The 19,692-nt window shown below is 38.2% G+C and overlaps 1 protein-coding gene across 1 annotated transcript in view; it reads right to left on the bottom strand.

Moving 5' to 3' along the window:
* The window catches only part of SHANK1 (SH3 and multiple ankyrin repeat domains 1), a 639,575-nt gene that overhangs the window by 400,991 nt on the left and 218,892 nt on the right, over nucleotides 1-19,692 (bottom strand). Inside the window, 1 exon segment of the mRNA XM_053691067.1 lies at nucleotides 13,891-14,004. Coding sequence (XP_053547042.1) covers nucleotides 13,891-14,004 — 114 coding nt within the window.

Below are 19,692 nucleotides of genomic sequence, written 5' to 3'. Positions count from 1 at the left end.
TGACACTGATACATCATCTTATCTTTTTAAGATTGAGTATATTCATTCTTTGTTAAAAGAAGTGTTCATAACTTTGGATATTGAGGAGTCTGGTCCTCTTGATAATAAATCCAGTAAATGTTTAAATTCTGTCTATAAACCTCCTGTGACTACTCCTGAGGTTTTTCCTGTTCCTGATGCTATTTCTGATGTGATTGCTAAGGAATGGTCTAAGCCTGGTACTTCTTTTGTTCCTTCTTCAAGGTTTAAAAAGTTGTATCCTTTGCCAGTGGCTAAATTAGAGTTTTGGGAAAAAGTCCCTAAGGTTGATGAGGCTATTTCTACTCTTGCTAAATGTACTACTATTCCTATGGAAGATAGTACTTCTTTTAAGGATCCTTTAGATAGGAAGATTGAATCTTATTTAAGGAAAGCTTATTTGCATTCTGGCTATATTCTCAGACCTGCCATTTCTATGGCTGATGTTGCGGCTGCATCAACTTTTTGGTTGGATAACTTAGCACAACAGGAAAAAGACATAGCATAGCATTGTTTGTTTGCTTCAACATGCTAAAACATTTTATTTGTGATGCTATTTTTTATACCATCAAGATTAATGTTAAATCTATGTATTTGACTATTTTAGCTAGAAGAGCTTTATGGCTCAAATCATGGAATGCTGAAATGGTATCTAAATCTAGGTTACTATATAATTTCAGGGTAATAATTTGTTTTGTTCCCAATTGGATTCTATTATTTCCACTATTAATGGGAGGAAGGTAGTTTTTTTGCCTCAAGATAAAAAGTCCAAGAGCTTGCTAAAGCTTCTAATCGGTTTTGTTCCTTTCGTCAGAATAGAGAACAGAAAACCACTCCTTCCCCTAAGGACTCTGACTCCAATTGGAAGCCATCCTCAAGTTGGAATAAATCCAAGCCTTATAAGAAACCAAAGCCAGCCCCCAAGACTGCATGAATGTGCGGCCTTCAATCCAGTTCTGCTGGTGGGGGGGGGGCAGATTGAATTTATTTCAAGACATTTGGGCAGGTACCATTCCGAATCATTGGATTCAGAATATTGTCTCTCAGGGGTATCTAATAGGTTTCAGAATAAGACCTCCTGTGAGAAGATTTTTTCTCTCTCACGTTCCAACAAATCCGGTGAAAGCTCAGGCCTTGTGTGTTTCAGATCTAGAGCTTTCAGGAGTAATTGTACCAGTTCCAATTCTGGAACAGGGTCTGGATTTTTATTCAAATCTATTCATTGCCCTGAAGAAGGAAAATTTTTCATACCAGTTCCGGATCTGAAGTTTTTGAATCAATTTGTAAGGGTCCCAACTTTCAAGATGGTGACTATAAGGACTATTCTGCCTTTTGTTCAGCAAGGTGATTACATGTCCTCAATAGACTTACAGGATGCGTATCTTCACATTGCGATTCATCCAGACCACTATTTGTTTCTGAGATTCTCTTTTCTAGACAAGCATTACCAATTTGTTGCTCTTCTATTTGGCCTAGCAACAGCTCCAAGAAACTTTTCAAAGGTTTTCGGTGCTCTTCTATCTGTAATCAGAGAGCAGGCTATTGCAGTGTTTCCTTATTTAGACGGTATCTTGGTACTGGCTCAATCTTTTCATTTAGCAGAATCTCACACGAATCAACTTGTGTTGTTTCTTCAAAGACATGGTTTGAGGATCAATTTACCAAAGAGTTCATTGATTCCTCAGACAAGGGTCACCTTTTAGGTTTCCATATAGATGCAGTGTCCATGACTCTGTCTTTTACAGACAAGAGACAAAACTGGAGAGGAACCGCTGTGTTTAAAAGTCAAATATTCTTTATTTCAACAAATGTTAAAATCGGAAAGCATCCCAAACAAGTAGACGGACAAGGATTGCTAACATGTTTCGGCCATGGTGGCCGTAGTCATAGCATAAAAGTCAGTTTACAACAGTGTGATTTAAAACAGGTTAAAAAGCACCTGATTGGTTACAAATAAAACAAAAATATGCCCATATGAATTGAACAGGTACCATTAACCTCTTATGCTCAAAAAAAACCCTGTGAAAAAAATCATTAAAGATTAAACACATAAAAAGGACAGGGGTAAAGGAAGCAGAAATGCAATAATGTATAGTACAAATCAAGGTGTTTTACTCACTATGTACAGCAAAATATACTCATTAAAATGGATATATATATATATATATATATATATATATATGCAACACAAGGTCCCATGAGAATAATAAATGAATGTGCAAAGGAATGTGCAAAAGAAACATATCAAATGTACCTATCCATTACAGCTATACTACTAAATAAATAACATATTGCTATTTTGAATAGGCATTAAAGACATACCTGTATTGGATTAAATTAGAAATCTTAAATATTAAATTCAAACTTAAAATTCCACATCCAAGTTAAATTGACCTAACCAAAAACTTACTGCCTAATATTAACATGACAAATGGAGAATAGATGAAATGATAGGAGACTATAGATAGAAAACCAAAACCAAAGAATCCTATATTCTTAAGGGCAAAAGTGATAGCAGCTACTACAAATACAGTGATAAATTTGCCATAAAAATCCTGATACACTTTACAGCAGCGAGTAACTTATTACAGATAAGTAGTCTAAATATAGATGGAAAGAGCTATACATTAACCCATGTTAACCCCCAAAATACCTCACCCACATATATAGGAGGGGGGGAATTCTTATTCTCAAAAATTAATTAGATCATATCTGGAATTAAGACCGTGAGGTGTCCTGGTCTTCAGATGGAATATCCAGAACACCTCACGCTTGGCCAGAATGCTATCAATATCCCCTCCTCTTTTTGGAGGAACTACCTTCTCGATGGCAACCCACCTAAAGGTATCCAATTTGCCTTGATGAACAGTCGCAAAATGTTGTACCAATAAGGAGGTAGATCTTCCTCTTTCCAGTGAGGAAATGTGCTCCCGGGTGCGTGTGTTCACATCCCTGGACGTGAGTCCAGTATACTGTAAATTGCACTTGATACAAGTTATTAAATAAATAACACCAGTATGTGTGCAATTCAAACAACTCTTCATGTCAAAGGATTTTCCTGTGACAACTGAAGTAAAGGTGTTTGTTACTTGAACATAGTCGTATGGTCGACACTTGCGGTGCCCACACCTAAACATTCCTTTATGGGATAACCAGGAGCTCTCAGGCCTTTCAGCCTGTTTAAGTTGGGTTGGGGATAGGATATTACCTAAAGTTTGACTTTTCCTATAGCTACATCTAATCCCCTTCTTTACTGCATCTTTAAGTTGATCATCTGCCGCTAGCAAAGGAAAATGTCTTTTGATGATACTGCAAATTTTGGGAAATTGGTCACTGTAAGTGGTTACAAAATTAACACCTTGAAAATTAGACTGTGCCTCACTGGGGAATTTCTCCTCCAGAAGTGAAGCCCTTGGTAACATCTCTACCTTTTTTCTGGCTTCTTTGATATGAATACTACTGTATTTGCGTTCTCTTAGCCTGTGCTAAGAGAACGCAAATACAGAAGTATTCATATCAAAGAAGCCAGAAAAAAGGTAGAGATGTTACCAAGGGCTTCACTTCTGGAGGAGAAAGTCCCCAGTGAGGCACAGTCTAATTTTCAAGGTGTTAATTTTGTAACCACTTACAGTGACCAATTTCCCAAAATTTGCTGTACAGTGATATTCAGGTCCCTGTACAGCACCGGAAAGTTTTGTCCAGTTGTATGTGAAGCATGCTGTATCAATTCCAAGGTACTTTGTTCCTGCATAGGAGGTGGGGGGGGAATAAGAACCGCATTGTGTTTGACACCGTGCTTTGAGGATTACTGGTCCTGAATTTTTGAAGATTGATTTTGATGTGTTGATGTTTTATCTGCCAGCATTGTGCCAACCTTTCCTACTTATTTTACAGACAAGAGACAAATGAAATTGGTTTCTACCTGTCGAAACCTTCAGTCTCGATCATTCCCTTCAGTGGCTATGTGCATGGAAGTTTTAGGTCTCATGACTGAAGCATCGGACACGATTCCCTTTGCTCGTTTTTATATGAGACCTCTGCAGCTTTGCATGCTAAATCAATGGTGCAGGGATTATACTCACAGTTGATATACTTAAATCCCAACATTCAACTCTCTCTGTCCTGGTGGTTGGACCATCATCGGATTCTTCAAGGAGGCTCTTTTGTTTGTTTTTCCTGGACTGTGATTTCAAAAGATGCAAGTCTCACAGGTTGGACAGCTGTCTGGGGGTCTCTGACAGCACAAGGAGTTTGGAATCTTCAAGAGGCGAGGTTACCAATCAATATTTTAGAACTCCATGCTATTTTCAGGACTCTTCAGGTTTGGCCTCTATTAAAGAGAGAATCATTCATTCATTTTCAGACAGACAATATCACATCTGTGGCATATGCTAATCATCAAGGGGGGACTTGCAGTCCTTTAGCGATGGAAGAAGTATCTCAAATACTTTCTTGGGCGGAATCTAACTCCTGTCTAATTTCTGCAATACATATCCCAAGTGTAGACAATTGGGAAGCAGATTATATCAGTCATCAGTCTTTACATCTAGGGGAGTGGTCTCTCCATCCAGATGTATTTTGTCAGATTGTACAGATGTTCTGTCTCCCCGAAATAGATCTGATGGCTTCCTATCTAAACAAGAAGCTTCCCAGGTACCTTTCCAGGTCCAGTGATTTTCAGGCGGAGATGGTGGATGCGCTAGCAGTTCCTTGGTTTTACCAACCTGCTTATATTTTTCCGCCTCTAGTTCTTCTTCCAAGGGTGATCTCCACTATCATATTGGAACAATCGCATGTGTTTCTGATAGTACCAGCATGGCCTCACAGGTTTTGGTATGCAGATCTTGTCCAGATGTCCAGTTGCCAACCTTGGCCACTTCCTTTAAGGCCAGACCTTCTGTCTCAAGGGCAGTTTTTCCATCAGGATCCTAAATCGCTAAATTTGAAGGTATGGAAATTGAACGCTTATTACTTAGTCATAGAGGTTTCTCTGACTCATACTCTGATTAATACTATGCTACAGGCTCGTAAGTCTGTTTCAAGGAAGATTTATTATCGGGTTTGGAAAACCTATATTTCATGGTGTTTTTCTTACAAATTCTCTTGGCATTCTTTTAGGATTCCTAGAATTTTACCGTTACTTCAGGATGGTTTGGATAAAGGTGTGTCTAAAAGTACCTTGAGGGGACAAATCTCTGCTCTTTCTGTTTTATTCCATAGAAAGATTCCTAAACTTCCTGATATTCACTATTTTGTTAAGGCTTTGGTTCATATCAAGCCTGTTGTTAAATCAATCTCTCCTCCTTGGAGTCTTAATTTGGTTTTGAAGGCTTTGCAGGCTCTTCCTTTTGAGCCTATGCATTTTTTGGATATTAAACTACTTTCTTTGAAAGTGTTGTTTCTTTTGGCTATCTCTTCAGCTAGAAGAGTTTCTGAATTGTCTGCTCTCTCTTGTGAGTCTCCTTTTCTGATTTTCCATCAGGATAAGGCTGTTTTGCAGACTTTATTTAAATTTCTTCCTTAGGTTGTGAATTCTAACAACATTAGTAGGGAAATTGTTGTTCCTTCCTTGTGTCTTAATCCTAAAAATACTCTTGAAAGATCTTTACATACTTTGGATGTTGTAAGAGCTTTGAAATATTATGTTGAAGCTACTAAAGATATCAGGAAAACTTCTAGTCTATTTGTTGTTTTTTCTGGTCCTAGGAAAGGTCAGAAGGCCTCTGCCATTTCTTTGGCATCTTGGTTAAGCTTTTGATTCACAAGGCTTATTTGGAGGCGGGAAAGTCTCTGCCTCAGAGAATTACAGCTCATTCTACTAGATCAGTCGCCACTTCTTGGTCTTTTAAGAATGAAGCTTCGGTTGATCAGATTTGCAAAGCAGCAACTTGGTTTACTTTGCATACATTTACAAAATGTTACCATTTTGATGTATTTCCTTCTGAAGCAGTCTTTGGTAGAAAAGTTCTTAAGGCAGCTGCCTCAGTTTGATTCTTCTGCATATGATTTAAGTTTTATTCTTGAAATGTATGTGGAATTTATGAGAGACTTATTTTTTGTGGATTTAGTTTTTTCAGCTGTTTCTAGTGACTCTTCAGTGGTCTCCCACATCTTGGGTATTTATATCCCATACGTCACTAGCTCATGGACTCTTGCCAATTACATGAAAGAAAACATAATTTATGTAAGAACTTACCTGATAAATTAATTTCTTTCATATTGGCAAGAGTCCGTGAGGCCCACCCTTTTTTATAGTGGTTATGATTTTTGTATAAAAGCACAATTTTATTTCCAGTTCCTCTTTTTGTATGCTTTTTTACTTCTTATTTTTTTACCCCTCTACTTGGCTATTCGTTAAACTGAATTGTGGGTGTGGTGAGGGGTGTATTTATAGACATTTTGAGGTTTGGGAAAGTTTTCCCCTCCTGGTAGGATTGTAAATCCCATACGTCGCTAGCTCATGGACTCTTGCCAATATGAAAGAAATTAATTAATCAGGTAAGTTCTTACATAAATTATGTTTTTTGAGACTCTAAATTTAAACAGAAGCAGTTTGTATGAACAAGCTAAGCCTAGTGTTGTAGAACCAGACACAACCAGAGGAAAAAGTAACAAAAAGATATCAGAAGGAAAAGTAGATTGTATGATCTCTATCCTTTGCAAGTATTTTAACTTTAATTTAAAAATACATTAAGCTAAAAATAATAATAATATGGCATAATATGTTTAGTTATGTTAATCATTGAGAAAAAAATATACAATGTACATTATTTAATTTACTCCCTTTTCCTGTATGTTATCTTTGAAAATCGTGGGGGAGGGGGTCAAATCTCCCGAGACAGGAAGGTGTATGTAGGACAGACAGACAGATTAGATAGATAGATAGATAATGTCTGCCTATAGTTACACACAATGAGTTAAATGTTTTTTGGGATAGAAGAAGTCATGGCCCTGTTTAAATCTCTTCCTGGGTACAGTGACTTCCTGGTATGTCCCTGATGTACAGTTAATAATGTAATTTGTTATACCTCCTCATTTACTGTTGTAAGATGTTTGTTAAGTGTTATATAATATGTTGGCATTATAGTAAGAAAAAAATATAGATATATAATAGCAAGCTGAATGTTGATAGTTATACCTGGCCAAGTAATTCTGAACAGACACTGCAGAAAGAGGAGAGTAAATCAGAAATGTGTGTAAATAGAGATAGATAGATAGATAGATAGATAGATAGATAGAAAGATGTAGAGGTACAGTATATGTAGTTCAGGATGTCCTGGAATTGTTTTGTTTATGTCTATTTATTTATAAACATTTATGGTTCGTTCTTACTGTATACCTTGGTATGGAAATAGACATATGAGTTCTCTCTCTCTCTCTCTCTCTCTCTCTCTCTCTCTCTCTCTCTCTCTCTGCTTTAACGTAAAAAAAGTTAAAGGGACATGAAACCCAAAATTTTTCTTTCATGATTTAGGTAGAACATACAATTTTTATAATCTTTTATTTGTTTCCAACACATAAACACAAAAAGCAGGGACACTGTACAGATCCTTATGCCTCGCAGGGCAAAATAAATGAAAGAGAAAAAGAAACATTCTGATAATGCACAGTGTTACATTGTACTTCAAGTATACCACTTTTACAAGAACAACATGCTCTGGTGGTGGAGTTCACTATATTATGAGCATGTGATATAATAATATATGCATCTTAACTAAAATATGTACATGCCTATTCTATTCGAGACATGCATCAGCCTGTATTTTATAAGAATATTACTTGTCATGTACAGTTTAACTAACCATGTTGTTGGATTTTTATATTTTTAACAACTGAATCAAAAGAAAAAACAAATTATTCTAAACAGTTTAATAAGGAACAAAAACCAAATAAAACGAAACCTAACAAAACTAAGCAAAGGGGAGAAAAAAAAAAAAAGTGTAAGAGGGGGAACTTCTCTCTCCCCTCCCCCCCCCCACTACCAGGCATTTAATTGCACCAGCTCTGAGTTTCTAAATGGAAAGATCAAATGCTCTATTTCATTGTCTGGAAAGCTTTTGATAAATGCTGACCATTTCTTGAAAAATACCTTGATATCTTCCTCGTTGCTTACATTAGTATCTCTCTGTTCTAACATGCATTGTTTTTTAAGATAATTTTTTACTTCTGATATTGTGGGGGCCCTATGTTTCTTCCAGCACCTGGTTATTAAGTTTCTAGCAGCTAAGATTGAGAGGATCACTAATTTATCCTGGGGGGATTGCTTTTCCTGCTTTTTTATACAAAAAAACATCTGCGTGAATGTGAGACCCAGAGGAGAGATCCCCAGTGTGTTATTGAAGAACATACAATTTTAAACAACTTTCAAGTTTACATTTTTTTTTATCAAATGTGCTTCATTCTCTTGGTATCATTTGTTGAAGGAGCAGCAATGCACTACTGGTTTCTAACTGAGCACATGGGTGAGCCAATGACAATCGGTTTATACTGTATATGCAGTCACCAATTAGCAGCTAGAACCTAGGTACCAGCTGCTCCTGAGCTTACCTAGATAAATCTTTCAGCAAAGGATAACAAGAGAAGGAAGCACATGAAATAATAGATTTAAATTGGAAATTTCTTAAAATTTGTTTTCTCTATCTAAATCATGAATATCTAATTATGACTTTACTGTCCCTTTAAATTAGTAGCTGATGCTACTGTTTGCAACCAGATTTTATTTTTTTTATTCTTTACATTTTTTTAGTGGAGTCAAAATTGGGCAAGAACAAAAGAGGAGCTTGTTCTTTCAAAAAATCTCCAATTACGTCACTTTCGGTGACTCTCCCATTTTCACTATTTGTTTTTGCCTCTGTTAGGGGGAGCCCCGCTGATCCTATGGCATCAACCCCAAAGGAACCTTGGGGAATGAGGCTTAATAGGGGGGCATCGCCCACCCTTGAACCCCCTAGGCGGAGGCAAAAATAGATAGTGAAGATAGGCGCTGATGCTGATTTACAGTGCCCATCTGATTGGCCCATGTCTCCGTAATGTGTAATTGGAGATTTCGACAACTTGGAGTTTTTGACAGGACAGAGCTGACAACAGAATCAATCAACTGCTAATTTGTTACTGAATAGTGTAAATTTGAACTTTCAAAATCTTTCCCACTATAGTGTAACTTTTTGAAGCTTCCGCCTGTAAAAAATACTTTTAAGAAAACCTTTACAGCCAGTAGAGTAATGGTCGTTACCATGAACAAATTAAATCTTTTTTTATGTTTTTTGCACATGCATTTGCTTTGTTCGTTCGTCATTAAAAAAGGATTTTATTTCTCCCCTTTGGACAAAAATATGTATTTACTTTTGTGTGTGTGTGTATATATATATATATATATATATATATATATATATATACTGTATATATATATATATATATATAGATAGATAGATAGATAGATAGATAGATATACTCCCAATGATGTGCACTCTCACCTCTGATAACAACTACAAGGGTGCAAAATGTATGTGTCAGAGGGACTCACATTTTAAAATATATATAAAACAATAAAAATTCTATTATAAATCAGAAATCTGAGCACTCGTGAGGTGAAGGACTGAAAAAACTTTAATAATGAAAGTTTAAAAATATACAAAACATGCAGAAAAGACTCTCTCTTTAAATATAATAAAATTACCTTTTTGAGACTCTAAACTCAAATAAAAGCAGTTCGTATGAACAACATAAGCCTAGTGTTGTAGAACCAGACACTTGTTTTACAACCAGTGGAAAAAGAAACAAAAGTTATCAAAAGGAAAAGTAGATTGTATGATCTCAAGTATTTTAACTTTCATTTAAAAATACATTAAGCTAAAAATAATAATAATATGGCATAATATGTTTAGTTATGTTAATCTTTGAGAAAAAATATACAATGTACATGCATTATTTAATTTGCTCCCTTTTCCTGTATGCTATTTTTGAAAATTGTGGGGGAGGGGGTCAAATCCCTCCAGACAGGAAGGAGTATGTAGGACAGACAGACTGCTCACCTTTAATCTTAATATACAGGCTAAACCTACTCCCCCCCCCTCGCCCCTGCACCTGTAGAAATATGCACACTGTAGACCCTCCCCAACTCTCCAACCTTATTCAAATATGCCTCCCCCACACTTCCATGATATCCTGCCCTGACTTTGCTATAACCCACTATAACAATACCCTCTCCTTTGCACTTGTCTCTCGCTCCGCCCCAACTTCACAAAGCCCCACGTAGTCAGCTCCAGCCCTGACACTCCCAACAAACACGCCACCTGCAAAAATGCTCCCACACTGCTGATCGTTCCTGGAGGAAATCCCGCTCTGAACCTGATTTCATGCACTATAAGTTAATTCTTAACTCATACACCTCTGCCCTTCACCTAGCTAAGCAAACCTACTTCTCTTCTCTTATGTCCACTCACTCCTCAAACCCTAAAAGGCTCTTCTCCATTTTCAAATCTCTCCTCTACCCACCTGCACCCCCCCCCTCATCTGCATTCAGTGCTCAAGACCTGGCTGACTACTTTTTCAATAAAACATTTACCATCCGAAGAAACATCCCAACACAAGCCTGCAATCTCCCAACTTCGCTCACAGTCACCCCCTCTGCCACTCTTTTCACCCTCCTCCCAACCACTGAGAGTGAGGTGGCTTCCCTATTGTCTTCCTCACACCTCATTACCTGCCCACTTCACCCTATTCCTTCACATCTAATACCTTCTCTGTCTCCCACCCTCACGCCAGCTCTTACTCATATATTCAACCTATCTCTTTCTACTGGCTCATTCCCTGCCTCCTTCAAGCATGCAAAGGTCACCCCCATCCTCAGAAAACCCTCCCTTGACCCTAACTCTCTTGCAAACTACCGCCCCATATCACTGCTCCGCTAGCTTAAAAAATCCTTGAAAAAACAGCTTTTGGTCGCCTAACCCACTTCTTGTCCTCCAACTCATTGCTCAACCCCCTGCAATCTGGCTTCCATCCCCAACACTCAACCGGACTGCCCTCACCATGGTTACTAACAATCTCCTTTCTGCTAAAAACAATGGCTACTACTCTATACTCATATGACTTAACCTCTCTGCTGCCTTTGACACTGTTGACCATCCCCTTCTCCTATGGACTCTCAGCTCTCTTGGGCTCTGTGACAATGCCCTCTCCTGGATTCACTCCTATCTCTTTAATAGATCCTTATCTGTCTCTTTTACTGGTGACTCCTCCTCTCCATTGCCTCTGTCTGTTGGAGTACCTCAATGCTCTGTCCTGGGTCCTCTACTCTTCTCTATTTACACTTCTTTACTGGGTAAACTCATCAACAGCTATGGCTTCAACTATCATGCTAATGATACCCAGATCTACCTTTCCACCCCTGCACTCTCTTCTGTAAATTCTCACATCAGCAATTGCTTATATGGCATTTTCTCCTGGATGGCCTCTTACCACCTAAAAATAAACATGTCCAAGACCGAATTACTTCTAATCCCCTCCTCTAACTCTACTCCAGTTTCTAATTTTTCCATCACTGTTGGCAGCACCACTATCTCCCCATCATCCCAAGTCCGCTGCCTTGGAGTCACACTTGACTCAAATCTGTCCTTCATTCCCCACATCCAATTGTTCTCTTCATCCTGCCGCAACCACCTACTGAATATCTCCAAAATTCATCTGTTTCTGAGTGCTGAAACTACTAAACAGCTTATCCACTCCCTGGTAATTTCCTGACTTGACTAATGTAATAACTTACTACCTGGCCTCCCTCTCTCCCGCCTCTCTTCCCTTCAATCCATCCAAAATGCATTTGCAAGGCTAATCCACCTCTCTCAACGCTGTTTCTGCTGCACCTCTATGTGAGTCCCTTCACTGGCTCCCCATTCACAGCAGAATTGAATTCAAAATTCTCACCCTGACCTACAAAGCCCTCACCAATGCTGCCCCACCCTACCTGTCCTCACTCATCAGCAAATATACTCCAGCCCGTCCCCTAAGATTCAACAATTACCTGCTTCTTGCGTCTTCTACCATCACGTCCTCTCATGCTAGACTACAGGACCTTTCTCGTGTGGCACCAACCCTCTGGAACGCACTTCTTCGAGCTGTCAGACTTTCCCCTAACCTCTCCTCCTTTAAACGATCCCTAAAGACTTTTTGTTCAGGGAAGCTTATCACCCGACTCATTAACAAATGAACTTCACTTACCTAACAGTTGCCCTCATCTATCTCCTCACTAACATCATTCTCACCTTTGCAGTCCCCACCTCCTGTTTCCCATCCTCCTACCCATCTAGATTGTAAGTTCCCACTGTAATAGGGCCCTTAATTCCCCCTGTATTTGTCTGCAAAATTTTGTCTCTTATTGTATTGTTTCTCTGTTGTACTTTTATCCTTGTACCCATGTGCAGTGCTGCGGAATCTGTTGGCGCTTTATAAATAAAGAATAATAATAATAAAATATTAAATGCTACAAAACTAATAGTAATGCCAGAGTTATGCTTCCAATCAAGGGCTAGATTACAAGTGGAGCGCTAATTTATCAAGCACCCGCAAATAGGCAAAATTGCCAGTTTTTCTCTCTTTTTTTAATAAGTGGCTAGTTATTGCTGCTGCAAGCTCATGGTAGCAATTAACGCTCGTAAGATTAACCAGAGATCAGATCTCTGGTTAATTTTATAGTTATGCCCCAAAAATACAGTGTAGTTTATTTTATTAAGTTATAAACATTGTACCATTTTTATTTTTTAATAAAATAACTGCACTAGGCAGTATTTTGGGGGTAATGTTGGTGGGTGCCGGGTGTTAGAAAAAAAAAAAGCACAGAAAAGTGCCATTGCATATTGGGGTCTATAGGAACTGTGTATATATTTATGTGTTAATATGTGTATATACATCTCCAAATGATGATACATGCAACTTATCCTTCACCCATCACCAAGGTGAGGGATTCAAAGTCTTAGGTTCTGATGCCATCTCTGAGCTCAATGCTTCCTAGTAATGTGAATGTGAGCTCGCGTTCGCATTGCGCTTAACTTGTAATACCAGCACACATTAGCATTTGCTGGTATTACTCAGTGGAGCGTTAATATCACTTGCGTGCAAGCGATATTAAGAGCTCCATTTGTAATCTAGCCCCAAAGGTTTAAAAGCCTTGAATTCTCTACCCATGAACTCACGCAATACAATACAATTTTTGTAACAAAAAAAAGGAAAGAGAAGAGTTAAGTTCAATTGGGAATGGACCAAGAAAACATAGGCAATTGCACTTCAATTTTGCTGCCTTCTTTTGGGTCAGCAGACAGCGGACAGAGATGTAGAGAATGTCAGAGAGGACCTCACTGAAATGTCATTTGATCAGTAAATTCTTGTTATGCTCATTGATTAAACTATTGCATAACTTTGTTCCAAACTTAAAAAAACACACAAATATTTCATATATACAGTATATATCTTGACACACTTGAAATGATAAAGGTATAACTTCCTCAAGCTCATATCTGTTTATTAAAGGTACCAGTAGATTGCTGTTTGTATTTACTGAAACTCATTTTATCTTCATAAACAATTTCCACCATACACTAGTATTTAGTGCACTATTAAGTCAGATAACCACAAAATGTATTCAAAATAAATACCTGTGATACGTTCACTTTAAAAAAACCACCATGATTATTTTTAGGTCAATGGAGTCTTGAATTACACAAAGCTTCTTTAAATTGCATCATTTTGTGAAGACCATTCCCTGTGGCTATTTTATAGGCAACTTTTACAATGATTTCAGCATATATTTATTTCACTTCATTAGGTAGTTAATAACCCAAATGAAATGGTAATTTTGTTCTAATGAGAAAAATACGGTACCTTGTTTTCCTTCCTGGGGTTTTGTGGCTATTTCTTCAACACAGTCTGAAGGGAACCAGCCAGTGCGTCCCTTAGCATTTCCTTCCCAGAATCCTCCTTCACCCACACTTATAACTGTTGAAAGAAAAGACGTGCATAGTTTCAGATTCACAATATTGTGCTAGTACAACTATTTTTTTAAAAAAAGAAGCAAAATTAATTAGAAATATTTTATTCTTTGAAAAATTGCACCAAATATTTCTTTTACATTAGTTTACATCTTGATTACAAATATTTGTATATGCTTTTAAGAAAAATAAATCAAATTTTAATTCCAAGATGCAATAAGGAAACACTATCGGCTAGATTACGAGTCTTGTGTAAGCCTTAAAAAGCAGGGGTCCCAACGCTGCTTTTTAATGCCCGCTGGTATTACGAGTCAGGCAGGTACAGGTGTACCGCTCACTTTTTTCCGCGATTTTCGCATACCTCAAATCCCCTTACGTCATTTGCATATCCTATCTTTTCAATGGGATTTTCATAACACTGGTATTACTATTGCTTGAAAAAATGAGCGGTAGACCCTCTCCTGTCCAGACTCCTACCGCATTTAAAAGTCAGTAGTTAAGAGTTTTATGGGCTAACGCTGTAACATAAAAATCTTAACTAAAGTGCTAAAAAGTACACTAACACCCATAAACTACCTATTAACCCCTAAACCGAGGCCCCCCACATCAGAAACACTTAACTAAAATGTTTAACCCCTAATCTGCCGACCGGACATTGCCACCACTTTAATAAATTTATTAACCCCTAAACCGAGGCCCCCCACATCAGAAACACTTAACTAAAATGTTTAACCCCTAATCTGCCGACCGGACATTGCCACCACTTTAATAAATTTATTAACCCCTAATCTGCCACCCCCAACGTCGCCGCTACTATATTAAATTCATTAACCCCTAAAACTAAGTCTAACCCTAAGTCTAACCCCCCCAACTTAAATATAATTTAAATAACACAAAATAAAATTACTACTATTAAATAAATTAATCCTATTTAAAACTAAATACTTACCGATAAAATAAACCCTAAACTAGCTACAATATAACTGATAGTTACATTGTAGCTAGCTTAGGATTTATATTTATTTTACAGGCAACTTTGTATTTATTTTAACTAGGTAGAATAGTTATTAAATAGTTAATAACTTCCTAGTTAAAATAAGTACAAATTTAACTGTAAAATAAATCCTAACCTAAATTACAATTACATCTAACACTACACTATCATTAAAAACTATTTAATTAAATTACCTACAATTAAATACAATTAAATTAAATAAACTAAAGTACAAAAAAAACAACACTAAATTACAGAAAATAAAAAAATAATAATTTTTTTTTAAAACTAATTACACCTAATCTAATCCCCCTAATAAAATAAAAAAGCCCCCCAAATTAATAACATTCCCTACCCTATACTAAATTACAAATAGCCCTTAAAAGGGCCTTTTGCGGGGCATTGCCCCAAAGTAATCAGCTCTTTTACCTGTTAAAAAAATACAATACCCCCCCAACATTAAAACCCACCACCCACACACCCAACCCTACTCTAAAACCCACCCAATTGCCCCTTAAAAAAACCTAACACTACCCCCTTGAAGATCACCCTACCTTGAGCGGTCTTCACCCAGCTGGGCACGAGTGGATGTCCAGAGGGGCAGAAGTCTTCATCTGATCTGGCCAGAAAAGGACATCCAGACCAGCAGAAGGCTTCATCCAGGAGGCATCTTCTTCCATCCGGAGCAGAGCGGGTCCATCTTGAAGACACCCGACGCGGAGCATCCTCTTCCATCCGATGGCGACTGAATGAAGGTTCCTTTAAGTGACGTCATCCAAGATGGCGTTCCTTCAATTCCGATTGGCTGATAGAATCCTATCAGCCTATCGGAATTAAGTTAGGAAAAATCCTATTGGCTGATCCAATCAGTCAATAAGATTGAGCTCACATTCTATTGGCTGTTCCAATCTGCCAATCTGGATGTCCTCTTCTGGCCGGATCGGAGGAAGACTTCTGCCCCTCTGTGCCCGGCTGGGTGAAGATGGCTCAAGGTAGGGTGATCTTCAAAAGGGTAGTGTTAGGTTTTTTTAAGGGGGGATTGGATGGGTTTTAGAGTAGGGTTGGGTGTATGGGTGGTGGGTTTTAAAGTTGGGGGGTATTGCATTTTTTTTAACAGGTAAAAGAGCTGATTACTTTGGGGCAATGCCCTGCAAAAGGCCCTTTTAAGGACTATTTGTAATTTAGTATAGGGTAGGGAATTTTATTATTTTGGGGGGCTTTTTATTTTATTAGGGGGATTAGATTAGGTATAATTAGTTTTTGTAATTGTAATTCTTTTTTTATTTTCTGTAATTTAGTGTGGGGGGGTTTGTACTTTAGTTTATTTAATTTAATTGTATTTAATTGTAGGTAATTGTAGGAAATTTATTTAATTAATTTAATGATAGTGTAGTGTTATTTTACAGGTAAATTTGTGCTTATTTTAACTAGGAAGATATTAAATAGTTAATAACTATTTAATAACTATTCTACCTAGTTAAAATAAATACAAAGTTGCCTGTAAAATAAATATAAATCCTAAGCTAGCTACAATGTAACTATCAGTTATATTGTAGCTAGCTTAGGGTTTATTTTATCGGTAAGTATTTAGTTTTAAATAGGATTCATTTATTTAATAGTAGTAATTTTATTTTGTGTTATTTAAATTATATTTAAATTAGGGGGTGTTAGGGTTGAGGTTAGACTTAGGTTTAGGGGTTAACGTTGGCGGCGGCAGATTAGGGGTTAATAAATTTAATATAGTTTTGACGATGTTGGGGGGGCAGATTAGGCTTTAATAAATATAATGTAGGGTTCGGCAATGTTGAGGGCAGTAGATTAGGGGTTCATAGGGATAATGTACGTGGCGGCAGTGTCCGGAGCGGCAGATTAGGGGTTAATAATATAATGTAGGTGGCGACGATGTCGGGGGCGGCAGATTAGGGATTAATAAGTGTAAGATTAGGGGTGTTTAGACTCGGGGTTCATGTTAGGTGAATACATAACTTTTCTTTCCCCATAGGAAACAATGGGGCTGCGTTAGGAGCTGAATGCTGCTTTTTTGCAAGTGTTATTTTTTTTTTTCGTTTTGCCAGTTTACCGCTACCGTAAGCAACTCTGGTATTACAGTGAGATGTGGAGCTAAATTTTGCTCAACGCTCACTTTTCTGAGGCTAACGCCGGCTTGAAGAAAACTTGTAATACCAGAGTTGGCTTAAGTGAGCGGTAAGAAAAAAAGTCTCGTTAGCACCGCACAGCCTTACCGACAAAAACTCGTAATCTAGCCGTATATATGTTACTACTTCTCTGCATCAGATTTAATTTCAAAGACAGTTTATGGGGCTTATCTATCAAGCCGTCAACTTTGTTGCATTCAACGCCACCAATACACTCGCCTAACATTGCGGCCACTGACCTAAATACGCTCTCCATATATATAAAAAAGCCGGCAAAAAGCCGCGCACCAAGTACAGGGCGATGAGCAGCAGACTGTTGTTAACTAACAGTCATCGATCTCGCTGCTATTCGGCTTTTTTCAAACTTTATTAATACCCTGTCACTAAAGGCCCCTATTCCGCCGCTCCCGGACCCCACCGCAACTAGATAAAAATATTAACCCCTATCCCGCCGCTCCTATGTTATTAACCCCTATCCCGCCGTCCCGGACCCCGCCGCCACCTACATAATGTTAATAACCCCTATCCCGCCGCTCCTGGACCCCACCGCAACTAAATAAAAGTATTAACCACTAAACTCCTTGGCCTCCCACATCACTACCACTATCTAAACATATTAACCCCTAAACCACCAGCCCCCCACATCGCCATAAACTAAATTAAGCTATTAACCCCTAAACCTAACAACCCGCTAACTTTACATTAAAATTACAACATCCCTATCTTATAATAAATTAAAACTTACCTGTAGAATTGAATTAAACTATTAAGGGCCTTTTGCGGGGCATTGCCCCAAAGAAATCAGCTCTTTTACCTGTAAAGAAAAATACAAACACCCCCCAACAGTAAAACCCCCCCACCCACACAACCAACCCCCACAAATAAAAACCCTATCTAAAAAACCTAAGCTCCCCATTGCCCTTAAAATGGCATTTGTATGTGCATTGCCCTTAAAAGGGCATTTAGCTCTTTTACTGCCCAGACCCTACTCTAAAAATAAAAGCCACCCAAAAACCCCTTAAATAAACCTAACAGTAACCCCCGACGATCCACTTACAGTTCTTGAAGTTCCGCTTGAAGGATCCATCCAGCCGGCAAGAAGTCTTCATCCGGACGGCCTCTTCCATCTTCATCCATCCGGCGCGGATCGGGTCCATCCTGAAGACATCCGGTGAGGAGCGGGTCCATCCTGAAGACATCTGTCGAGGAGCTCCTCTTCAATATGGTTTCCGCCGTAAACTGGATCTTGAATGCAAGTGACGTCATCCAAGATGGCGTCCCCTGCATTCCTATTGGCTGAAAGGTTCCAATCAGCCAATAGGATTAGAGCCGCTAAAATCCTATTGGCTGTTCCAATCAGCCAATAGGACTTGATCAGCTCTCATCCCATTGGCTGTTCCAATCAGGATTTTAGCAGCTCTATTGAAGAGGAGCTCCTGGTCGGATGTCTTCAGGATGGACCCGCTCCGCACCGGATGTCTTCAGGATGGACCCGCTCCTCGTTGGATGGATCAAGATGGAAGAGGCCGTCCAGATGAAGACTTCTTGCCAGCTGGATGGATCCTATAAGCGGAACTTCAAGAACTGTAAGTGGATTGTCAAAGTTTAGTGTTAGGTTTATTTAAGGGTTTTTTGGGTGGGTTTTATTTTTAGAGTAGGGTCTGGGCAGTAAAAGAGCTATATGCCCTTTTAAGGGCAATGCCCATACAAATGCCCTTTTCAGGGCAATGGGGATTTTAGGTTTTTTAGATAGGGTTTTTTATTTGGGGGGGTTGGTTGTGTGGGTGGTGGGTTTTACTGTTGGGGGGTGTTTGTATTTTTCTTTACATGCAAAAGAGCTGATTTCTTTGGGGCAATGCCCCCGCAAAAGGCCCTTTTAAGGGCCATTGGTAGTTTATTTTAGGCTAGGGTTTTTTCTATTTTGTGGGGGCTTTTTTATTTTGATAGGGCTATTAGATTAGGTCTAATTCGTTTTTATTTTTGATACCATGGTTTGTTTTTTTTGTAACTTAGTTTTTTTTTTGTAACTTAGTAATTTTTTATTGTAGATTTAAATAATTTGAGTAGGGTTAGGTTTTTTTTTTTAATATGTAATATAGTTAATTTATTTGGTAGTTTAATGTAATTGTAGTATAATAGTTAGGGTAGGTTAATTAATAGTTTAATATAGTTTAATTTAATTCTACAGGTAAGTTTTAATTTATTATAAAATAGGGATGTTGTAACTTTAATGTAAAGTTATCGGGTTGTTAGGTTTAGGGGTTTTATAGCTTAATTTAGTTTATGGCGATGTGGGGGGCTGGTGGTTTAGGGGTTAATAGGTTTAGTTAGTGGTAGTGATGTGGGAGACCAGGGGTTTAGGGGTTAATACTTTTATTTAGTTGTGGTGGGGTCCGGGAGTGGGGGATGGGAGTTAATACTTTTATTTAGTTGCAGCGGGGTCGGGGCGGCAGATTAGGGGTGTTTAGACTCAGGGTTTATGTTAGGGTGTTAGGTGTAAACTTTAGTGGTTTGCTACCTTAGAAATCAATGGGATATCTGGCAG

This window comes from Bombina bombina, chromosome 8, assembly GCF_027579735.1.
Source record: "Bombina bombina isolate aBomBom1 chromosome 8, aBomBom1.pri, whole genome shotgun sequence".
Lineage (NCBI taxonomy): Eukaryota > Metazoa > Chordata > Amphibia > Anura > Bombinatoridae > Bombina > Bombina bombina.
This window is presented reverse-complemented; position numbering and strand designations above follow the sequence as displayed.